At 41.1% G+C, this 12,011-nt stretch overlaps 1 gene segment (V, D, J or C); it reads right to left on the bottom strand.

Annotated features, from left to right (window-relative positions):
* Window positions 1-1,009: 1,009 nt before the first annotated feature.
* Window positions 1,010-10,120, bottom strand: LOC111842585 (immunoglobulin heavy constant gamma 4-like). The segment is given in 4 exon segments: window positions 1,010-1,989; window positions 4,545-4,705; window positions 7,665-7,982; window positions 9,734-10,120. Coding segments are annotated over 4 exon segments (756 nt in total).
* Window positions 10,121-12,011: the final 1,891 nt, after the last annotated feature.

Genomic DNA, 12,011 nt, shown 5'->3' with positions numbered 1-12,011 from the left:
GTTACTACCCATCTATGTGCCATATTATATGCCCCAATAATTTAATATCTGGGAAGAGTTACCCTGCATTACAGATATGGCTGTGCTGCATAGGGCACATTACTAGGTTACAGGACTGGTCTTTCCAGGAAGTCTGTCACACTGCATGCTGGTTGTTAGATAGTTTCAGAGATGCAGGTGTGGGGAGGGGAGAGGAAACTGCACCCTGTGTTATTCTATTTCAGTACAGAATCATCACCCACAATGCACCTGTGATTTACTAGGAAGAAATGCTCCAGTGACCTTTTATTAGTGAGTAATGACTGCATTAAACATGAGAACATATGTTACTGATTTTTCTAAGTACAATTTTTTTTATCTTAAATGTAGTGTACCTTTAAGTAATTTTGCTTTGCACAGGCTGAAATTTTTTCCATAAGACAAAACAGGGATAACACTTAATGAGTAGAAAAAGCATATTGTTAATGAAAATGGTAAAAGGGCCATTAATGTTCTATTTAGCAACCAAAATGTATTTTTTACAAATGTAACATATATGCTGACAGAGCATACAGTATGTATATTTCCTGATTCCAGCTGTACTTCAGCCTCATGCAAATATTTATGTAAATTTATTTAGTGTGTATTTGACGTAAATATGGTTTTATTGTAAGTCTCTGATGGTCTTTCCAGGAAGTCTGTTAAACTGCACTTTGCCGCACCGTTTCAGAGATGCAGGTGCAGGGGGGGGGGGGGAGCTGTAGCCGGTATTTGGCTGCTTTAGTACAGACACCATAACCGCAGCTCCCCTGTGATTTATGCAAACCGGTGACTCTGCTTAGCCAAGCGCTAACTGCCCAGAATTAGAGTTTATGTCATGATTATTTTATTACGCTGATAATCAAGCTGTTTCATTCTAATCAGCTTCCTGAATCAGGTTCATGTGTTTTGAAGAGACACGAGGTGCAAATATGGGAAAAATAAAGAGTCTGTAAGAGTCAGTCTGCAAGAAGTTGGAGGAGATGTGGTGACAGTTTGTACCAACACAGTTTTATTTGTAGATAAATTTATATTGAGACACTGAGTACAGAAATATTTCAACTGAAAAAAGACAGTTATTTCAATTTCAGAGATTTAAAAAATTAGTAACATTAACAATGCAGTAGAAGAGAAAAGGAAATATTATGGTGCATTTTTAAGTAACGTAAATGTGAGTATACATTTCAGCTGCTTACATTTCAGCTGCTATCCGCTATTTTTAAAATTCAGACATTTACCCTGACTGCATATGATTTTGTGCATTTATTTAACCACAGAAAGATTAACTCAAATAGAATAAAAATGAAGTTTTATATTTCAAATAATTAATTAAAAAGAAGTATCAACACAACCCCAGGGTGAGAATTCGATGTATCTGCTTTAGATAAAATCAGCCAGTAACAGACAAAACAAACTTAATACCTTATAATTTATCTTCTATAAAATATACAAATTCAGAAGACATCTAACAAACATTGGGCTTCATTCACCAACTGTTCATACGAACAAATTTGTTCTTAAACCCCACGTACACACTTTTTTACAAAGATTCTGACATTCACCAATGTTTCCTTATATGAATTTGTTCTTAGCTAAGAACAGAATCTATGCACACTCAAGACCATTTGTATGCACATTTGAGTAATGATAGTTTGTTCAAAATAATTGGTTATAGCAGTTTTGTTCATTATACAGTTCATAAAATGATAGTATTTTGATAATTTATAAAAGTAAAATATAAAAAATAATTTTAAAGTGTAAAAATGATTTTCATGGTAGTAACGGCGATCATGCGGATTATAAATAGGTCAGAATCTTCGTAAAAAAAGTGTGTACGTGGGGTTTAAGAACAAATTTGTTCGTAAGAATGAGGCCCATTATTATCAATATATAAACCATATATACTGACAACTGATATTTTTTCTCGCCTTTTTTTCTTTCTTGTCCCTGAAGTTAAAATCACTGCTTTGCCTGAAAAATACAACAGTAAGTTTAAAAAGAGTAAAAAATGTTTTTTTTTTGCTGACCACTACATAATTTTGAATAAAACAATGTCATTATATCAGTTTTCATTTATTGCTGTGGACAACAGGCTGTGTGGCCCTGTGCTGTGTGGCCCTGTGTTGTGTGGCCCTGTGCTGTGTGGCCCTGTGCTGTGTGGCCCTGTGCTGTGCTCTGTGCTTCCGGAATAGTGAACATTTTACATGGGCTGGCACAGGGATGGAAACAGACTTTGGCAGGGTGGCACGGAGGGTGGTATGTGGGAGATCTCATACAGAAATACAAATGTACTTCTACAGGTAAATGTACTCAACAAAAGATCCACAAAGATAATTTTACAGTATTTATTTTGACATTATGTTAATACACACTTCCCCAAGTTTATCTTAATAATCGACAACAGGAACAACAGATCAGTGTTGAGGCAGAAAGCTGTGCAGCTCCTGCTGGCTCAGCACTGCCCATCTGGTCTGACCACAGAACATGCGTCATTATTCAATAGGTCTAAGTGGAAAAAGTACCAAGTTCAAATGGCATTATTTTAAAAATCCTACAGTAAAACACCTTCAAATTCTGGATACAGTATGTGTAGCAGTTTTCGAACTGATGTTTTGACATTGACCAGATAATTAAGGTGAATATGGCAGATTATTTATTGTTTTTCAATGAGTCTTAATGGGAAAAAAATGCCAGTTTCAGAGGCCATTATTTTAAAAAGCTCAGACTTCACCTTAAGACGCAGTGCTGCTCATTCGCTCCTCTCCTCCGCACCTGTATGCAGGCAGGCTCGTGCTGTCAGCGCTCTACGCCGTGCGCGTTTTGGTGCTGTGCTGTAGCTACGTTTTTGTGGGACCTAAGATGGCATTTACAGTTAGATGTATCTCTATATATTATTTGTTTCAATGATTTAAGCAGCTTATGGACGTAGTGGCGATTTGCTTTTTTATGATTATAATTGTACAATGGGGGGGGGGAGCTACAATAGGGGGTGCAGCTGCCCCCTCTTTCCCCCTGTAGATTCAGTTCAGTTCAGTTTTATTTATATATTTACATTGCCTCAAAGCGCTTTACAGCATCCCCGCCCAAAGCCCCAAGTCAGCAAGCCACAGGCGACAGTGGCAAGGAAAAACTCCCTAGAAGGAAGAAACCTTGGGAGGAACCAGACTCAAAGGGGGAGCCCAACCTCCAGGGGCCGACGGGGGAAGGCAAATGAGCAAGATGGTGAAGTCCCAATTCACACTGTCCTAATTTTAAGATTTGAGTGTCAAAGCGAGGGGGTAGTCAGGTGATGGCAGGCAGGTGCTGGTGCTGCTTCTGATGGCAGGATGAACAGTAGGACAGCAGCAGGGCAGGCAGGAGAGACGTCACAGGCAGAAGGGCGAGCAGGCCGGAGAGACGTCACAGGCAGAAGGGTGAGCAGGCCGGAGAGACGTCACAGGCAGAAGGGTGAGCAGGCCGGAGAGACGTCACAGGCAGAAGGGCGAGCAGGCCAGAGAAACGTCACAGGCAAAAGGGTGAGCAGGTCGGAGAGACGTCACAGGCCGGAGAGACGTCACAGGCAGAAGGGCGAGCAGGCAGGAGAGACGTCACAGGCAGAAGGGCGAGCAGGCCGGAGAGACGTCACAGGCAGAAGGGCGAGCAGGCCGGAGAGACGTCACAGGCAGAAGGGCGAGCAGGCCGGAGAGACGTCACAGGCAGAAGGGCGAGCAGGTCGGAGAGACGTCACAGGCAGAAGGGCGAGCAGGCCGGAGAGACGTCACAGGCAGAAGGGCGAGCAGGCCGGAGAGACGTCACAGGCAGAAGGGCGAGCAGGTCGGAGAGATGTCACAGGCAGAAGGGCGAGCAGGCCGGAGAGACGTCACAGGCAGGAGAGACGTCACAGGCAGAAGGGCGAGCAGGCCGGAGAGACGTCACAGGCAGAAGGGTGAGCAGGCCGGAGAGACGTCACAGGCAGAAGGGCGAGCAGGTCGGAGAGACGTCACAGGCAGAAGGGCGAGCAGGTCGGAGAGATGTCACAGGCAGAAGGGCGAGCAGGCAGGAGAGACGTCGCAGGCAGGAGAGACGTCACAGGCAGAAGGGCGAGCAGGTCGGAAAGATGCCATAGATACTGGAGGCGTCGCAGGCAGTGGGGTAGGCAGGATATCTTAATAATTTGGGGTCTCCAGGCAGCACCCCCAGGAGGGGTGGGGAATATAAAATGTGCAATTAGCCAAAGTAGGGGAGACTAGAGACAGTGCAAGCAGTTAGGTGAGTGTGACATGTAAGCTCCGGCAGATAAGGCTGTGGCAGCATAAGTAGGAGGGAGAGGCAGGCGGGAACGCAGGCATGGGGGGTCAGCACTGCAAATCCACAAGGGGGTGTGAGGTTAGACCTACATCCATCCCTTTCCCCGAGACTCCATGATCTCTGCAACTCTAACTGGTAAAGTGCTGTTTCCTTAGAAGATGGTCAGACTCATAAAACACACAAGGTAAAAGGGACTGTATATTCAGGTAATTGCATCAGATTCTATGTTAAACCATTACCTTGATGAGGCTGAGAAAAGCACTGTAGACCAGGCTGAAGAGGAAGAGGATGATGAAGGAGAAGGCTGTGGACCACAGGCTGCTGAACTCATCCTCTTCCTCACCTCCCTCATTACAGCTGAGTGCAGGGTCTGGGGGTGATTCCTGTTCTGGGGGGGAGACTGAGGAGAAACAGCAGAGTCACACAGCAGGTAGAGCCTCTCACTGTCCACCAGTGATAATTTCGTTGACGAAATATTTTCGTTATAATTTTCGTCAACGACAAATTTTCACTGACGAAAACGAGACGATAACTAAATAAAAATTAAGTGATGATGACGAAAACTATAATAAAAATATATTGACATTTTCGTTAACTAATAAAAACGAGACGAAAATGTGAGTGAGGGACGTTTTTGGAAATGATCCAATCAGAATTAATCTTGGTGCGTGGCGCGGTGAGACGCACACGCACATTTGGAAAATTAAGATACTGATTCACCTTGCGACGCGAGATGCGACAGTACATCTTGCATACATTGGTGGGTGTCTGTCTGACTTAAACTAAAATGACATGGCAATGGCTGGGAGAAAAAGAAGAGAAGATATATGGAATAATTTCACGTTTGATGTCAAGACAAACAAGACCTTGTGTAAACCGTGTGGAGCGGAAATCGCTGGTAAAAATACAACAAATCTAAAGCGACATCTGCAAGGTAATTTTTTCAGGTCATGCAGTATTTGCAATGGCATTACTGCCAAATACAGTTTTTCTTTTAAATAATTTGGAGTTGCACTTTTGCTTTACAGAATGAAGAATGTCATATGCAAGTTCTAAACAATGCATATCTAATTTTTGGTTTTTATGGAAAGACGATATTCCACATATTTAATGAGACTTGGCTTTATTTAATTTTAAGTTAGAATATTTTGTATATTACCACGGTTTAACTAAATTACATTTAAATTAAACCCAATATATTTTAGTCAACTAAATCTACAGTAGATTTAGTCGACTAAAATCTTATGCTTTTTAGTCGACTAAAACTAGACTAAAACTAAAACAAAACAGATGACTAAAATATGACTAAAACTAAAATTGCATTTTAGTCAAAAGACTATGACTAAAACTAAATTGAAATCTGCTGTCAAAATTAACACTGCTGTCCACACAGTATATCACAGTCTGACCCTTACAGAGTCACACACACACACACACACAGCAGGTAGAGCCCCTCACTGTCCACACAGTATATCACAGTCTGACCCTTACAGACAGACACACACACACAGCAGGTAGAGCCTCTCACTGTCCACACAGTATATCACAGTCTGACCCTTATAGACACACACACACACACACACACACAGCAGGTAGAGCCTCTCACTGTCCACACAGTATATCACAGTCTGACCCTTACAGACACACACACACAGTATATCACAGTCTCACCCTTACAGACACACACACACACACACACACACACACCAGGTAGAGCCCCTCACTGTCCACACAATATATCACAGTCTGACCCTTACAGACAGACACACACACACACACACACACACACACACACAGCAGGTAGAGCCCCTCACTGTCCACACAGTATATCACAGTCTGACCCTTACAGACACACACACACAGTATATCACAGTCTGACCCTTATAGACACACACACACACACACACACAGCAGGTAGAGCCCCTCACTGTCCACACAATATATCACAGTCTGACCCTTACAGACAGACAGACACACACACACACACACACAAACACACTCTACCCAGCCTCACAGAATCACTGCTCACTTCTCATGTAGACACACACACAGCACAACTTACACAGAGTCACAGAGTAAGACCTAAACAAACTCCATATATCTACCAGCGACCTTCGGCCTGCTGTATCCTTAGTCATGTTTCAAAATGCAATGACAGTAGCAGCCCTGGTCACCTGCCAGCTGTATGTGGCACTTAAATACTGATATGAGAGACAATGGTATAATTCACATATACTATTGTTTCCTTGGTACATGTGTAGTTTTAGTGTACCATGTACGGTACAAATTACTGACATGTGACCACTAAAATGCTACCTATATATTACGTTTAGGTTGATAGTAGCGCTAGAATGATCTCTGCCATGTAAACCTGAAAAACATAAATAATTACAGTGACACATTACTGGGTGGCCTTGTGCTATGTCTAAGTGCATTTTTCCTCATTAAAAACATAAATAGAACATGGAGTTAAATTGGAGAGAAATGAATGTCAACCCCCCCCCCCTCCTCCTGTTTAATGGAATTAATGGCTGACTCTAATGTCATATGCAGTAACTTTTATTAATGTTTCTATAAATGGCACACAGGAGATTCACAGTATTCCAGTGATAGAAGGTGGTTTAAGAGGACCTTCAGGCCATCTGAGATTTGCATCCCCAAGCAGTGAGACAATAAGCCGTAACACTGGCAGCAGACGAATGATGACATCATTATGGACAGAGACAGACACAGTGAACATCAGGAGGAGGAACATGTCACTCAGATATGACAGAATGACATCACAGAAAATCATGAACATCTCTAACAGGGATCACACAAAACAGGTGCAGTTTTGTCTTAAGTAACTGTTCCTGATGTTTGTCAAAAAATATTTTCCAAAATTCAAAATGCATATGACATTTTACAACTCCAAAGATATATAATGTATTGATTGATACATTTCAGAGTACAAGTTAAATGTTATGAAAAAAAATTGAAATCAGACTAATATTACATCCATTATTAGTCTGCTTTACAGTGATCTTATTGAATACTAATACTTCATTAATCTTGCTTTATAAACATGAGACAATGATTTTTCACATAGTACAACAACACTGGACAACATGGGAAAAAGACGAAATGCAAAATACAGAAGGTGAGCAAAGCAGGGGTTTGTCATGCTGTGTGAAAGAAAACTATAAGTGCGGACTTCCTGAAAAGGCTGAAGTTTATAACCAGCATTAGAATGTCTAACGTGAAACTACACTGACCTTCCTGTGTCCACATGAGATAACAGTGACTATGCAGTGTAAGGAAACTCAGTGGCATCTACAAATATTTGATTATTATTCATACAGGACATTCCAGTGAATTACCCTTTGATTTGGACATAGATTTCAATGCAGGTATCTCAGCTCCCTTTTGAGACACGTGTCTGGCGTTGCAGTTGTACTTGGTGCCTTTGTCCCAGTCCTCTTTTGAGACCATAAACAGACTGGTGACAGAGTATTTATCCCCAGTCTGGACTGGCTCTCCAGTAATACCCTCCTCATACTGCGTCCCATTTACTTGCCACATGATGTATATTTCCTTAGGATAGAAGCCTGTTACCAGGCAGAGCAGGAAGAATTCACTTTTTCTATCAAGGTCTTCAGGAGATGGTGTTTGGATGGAGACTGTAGGTGTCGTCGTACCTGAAATCAGTTGTTAAAATCATGTAGGTGAGGTTTTTTTTACGTCTGAATGTCACCTTGAATAAAATTATATCTATTAATATATATATGTATATAATTATTAATATAATTATATCATGACTTTAAATATACCTTTTTGTTCCAAAGTGACGGTCTTAGTGATGGTAGGTCCACCCTTCTGCTGCACATCACACTTCACTGTTTTGCCACCTTCCCAGTCATTCGTTGGCAGAGTCAGGATGCTGCTCTTTCTGAAGAGATGATCTGCCTTTTCTGTATCGGTCTGTGTAATCTTATCTGTGACCTGTACACTGTCCAACATCCAGGTCACTTCAGCTTCTTTTACTGCCTCATCCTCTCCTGTGATGATGCATTCCAGCACAGCCCTGTTATCTATGAACATCTCTTTTACTCTTGGAGGCTTCAGGGTCACATCCAAACTGGACCTACTGGACAGGACTGGGAGAGGAAGAGAGAGAGAAACGGAGGAAAATATAAGACGAGCAGCAACAGGAGCCATGGAGGTCAGTTTCAAGTTCTCAGTCATTCAGCCAGACTGATCTTCAGACACTATTCATGTCAATCAGAACCAGCTTCAAATCTTGAACAAAGACATTCTAAAGGCACTTTATTGCCAGAATACAATGGAAATAATCCTTGGGCTTGTAAAGATGACAGGAATCCATCCAGGATGTTTTTAGCCAACATTAAGCCATTAATTACAGTGGCTACAGTCTCACACCTCTAGGATTGATTCCTGTTCACATTCTGTAAATGAGTGACCACTGATCGTCTATCTACTCTAACTGGAAAAGTGTTTAAGATAGATGGTCAGACTCATAAAATACACAAGACAATAATGACTGTATCTCTAGCACTAATTCTCTGTTCTATTTCTGACTTTTCAGAAATTTAAAACACTAATACTTTGCTAATCTTGCTTTGTAAACCTGGACAACTAACATGTCACAATGATTTTGACAAACTATACAAAAAACATGCAAAATAAACAGACTAAAAACAAAATACAGAAGGTTCTGTAAGCAAAGCCGTAGTTTATCATACTGGGTGAACAAAAAAACCTACAAGAGTAGATTTCCTCAGTCAGTCTGTAACTAATGTTAGAGTATTTAAACATTGAAAACTGCACTGATCTTTTCATGTCTACGTGAGATAAGGACACCAGTGACTATGGAGTATAAGGAAATTCACTAGCATCTACAGAGATGTGCTGCAGCTCTCTGCTCATTATGGTTTTTCAGTGGCATTTACACAGATAGACATACAGGACACATACAGGACATTCCAGTGAATTACCTGTTGATTTCTGCACAGGATTCACTGCAGGTATCCACATTCCCTTTTTAGATGCGTGTCTGGCGTTGCAGTTGAACTTCTTGCCATTGTCCCAGTCCCTTTTTAAGACTCTAAACAGACTGGTGACAGAGTATTTATCCCCAGTCTGGACTGGCTCTCCAGTAATACCGTCCTCATACTTCCCCCCATTTACTTCCCACATGATGTATATTTCCTCAGGATAGAAGCCTGTTACCAGGCAGAGCAGGAAGAATTCACTTTTTCCATTAAGGTCTTCAGGAGATGGTGTTTGGATGGAGACTGTAGGAGGCGTCATTGAACCTGAAATCAGTTGTTTACAACATATTGATAAGTTTACTTTACATCTCTGAATTTCATCTTAAATAATTTAAAAAATCTATTAATGATATTAACTCTGACAGTTTGAAATATACCTTTTTGCCCAAAACTGAGGGTCTTTGTGATAGTAGGACCACCCTTCTGCTGCACACTGCACTTCACTGTTTTGCCACCTTCCCAGTTATTTGTTGTCAGGATGCTGCTCTTTCTGAAGAGATGACCTGCCTTTTCTGTACCGGTCTGTGTAATCTTATCTGTCACCTGTACACTGTACAACATCCAGGTCACTACAGCTTCTTTTACTGCCTCATCCTCTCCTGAGATGATGCATTCCAGCACAGCCCTGTTATCTATGAGCATCTCTTTTACTCTTGGGGGCTTCAGCGTCACATCCAAACAGGGCCGGCAGGGCAGGTCTGGGAGAGGAGGAACACACAGGAGCAGTAGGAATAGGGGCCCAATGCAGTTTTCTACTCATTACTAACAGGACCCAGGGAGGCCAATTTCAGGCTCCAATCACTGGTAAGATACAGTTTTTTAGTTTTAGAAATTCCGCCAGACTAACCCTCATTCACTACCCGCAGATGCGTCACTCAGAATATTTAAATCATGAAAGCGACATTCTGAAGGGACTTTATTGGCAGAATACATAGGAAAAAACATTTATAAAGATGTCGTAAATCCATCAGGGAAATTTTGAGGCAATATTGCGCCATTTATTACAGTGACCACAGTCTCACACCATCGGGTATCGATTCCCGCTCACGACTCTGAGTGTGAGGGTTTTTCCCACAGCGAGAAACGTGAGTTTAAGGGGTACAGTGTCTGTAATTTGTCCTCAGTGTGTGAGAAAATGTGTAAATGTGTAAATGTGTGCTGTGCTGACATCCCATCCTAGGTGCCCCCTGCCATGTGCTCTGTGCTTCCTGAGATATAAGGTTCACAATGTTAAATTCTTGATTTCCTTGATTTCTTAACCTAAATCAGCTAAATCCCCAAAGTGCTGCAGAAGAATTAATTTAATTTGTACAAAATCACAATACCTTGCTTCTGTAGTGTCTCTGACTTCCCAGGTCCAAGGGTCTGGTGATGTGCAGCACACCTGTAAGATTTCTGACTGTTCCAGTCTGCCGCTTTGACAGTGATGTGACTGACCATCATGGTGCTTCCACTGACCATGACCGGTGAGTATTGATGGAAGTCAGGCAGCGCGTTACCGTTACCGTCATTCCACTTAAAGCTCAAGGCATCCAGGGGTGAAAAACCGCTGGCAATGCATCCGAGGCTGATGTCACCACGAGAGTCTGCAGACCCACATTGGTGAAGGGGGTAAATGTAAGATGGCTGCTCAGCACCTGAGAAAAGAAATGTACCAGTCATTAGACATTGTTAGCTGTTACTGGGATCTGGGCCTGCAGGATGTGGGATGTTAATATCGAATACTGGCTTGGGTGATAACTAATTTTTCATACCATCATACCATCCAAGCCTACTTATAAAATTAAGTTGTTAACTAAGATAGGAAGTTGCAGCAAACGTAAAGCTTTATGCTGAGAAGCATCTTTAAGTGTTAATTAGAATACCCTCTAACAATTTTTAGAGTGTATAAAAAACTTATAATATCCATAGAGAACATTACAATCAAATACTTGTGAAAGAAAAAATCGTTAACTAATAACAAAATTACTATAATCTCGCTATAATCCACTTCACTGTTTGTTATAGGTTACAACGTTGTTGTTCGTTATAACATATGAGCGTCACAACTATTTACTATTTATAATGTTTACTATTTCAGTAAACACTCCCATGCTTGAGAATAATTTTAACAAAAGTAGCCCTACACCGGGTCTTTAAACACGTATTGTGGAAAAAAATGAAACACTACACAAAAAATGTTCATCCTTATTTTAATAATACGCAGACAGAAGAAACAATTCAATTTAAATAATCGGATGTAATGTAAGAAGTCTTACAGTTGAACTCTGTCTACATAATTTCGAAAGAAATTAAAAGGTATATTTTCATCCTTATAGGGTACCTTGCAATATAATGCTCGGTAAATTGTAAAGTATATAAAATTCTATGAAACTGCTGACTATTTAATTGATCCGTGTTACAGTACCTTATGGTTTAAGGTAAAATAACCTAAATGCAAACGTGTTAAAAAATACTTCTTAATTAAGTATACTAGTCTTACTGTAGTATCGAAGGAGGAGCTCGACCGAGTACGGACGCGTTTCCGATTAATTTTAAACCACTGGAATTTAAATATGATACTTATTTGCTATCGAACAAGTTTGACGAGTTTTTTTTTTACGTTAGACCACATCGACAGTTTGTGGGGGATTATATCTAGCAAAGTAAACAGAG

The sequence above is a fragment of the Paramormyrops kingsleyae genome, chromosome 5, assembly GCF_048594095.1.
Source record: "Paramormyrops kingsleyae isolate MSU_618 chromosome 5, PKINGS_0.4, whole genome shotgun sequence".
NCBI classification, from domain to species: domain Eukaryota; kingdom Metazoa; phylum Chordata; class Actinopteri; order Osteoglossiformes; family Mormyridae; genus Paramormyrops; species Paramormyrops kingsleyae.
The sequence above is the reverse complement of the archived record's forward strand: the minus strand, read 5'-3'. Positions and strand labels throughout refer to the sequence as shown.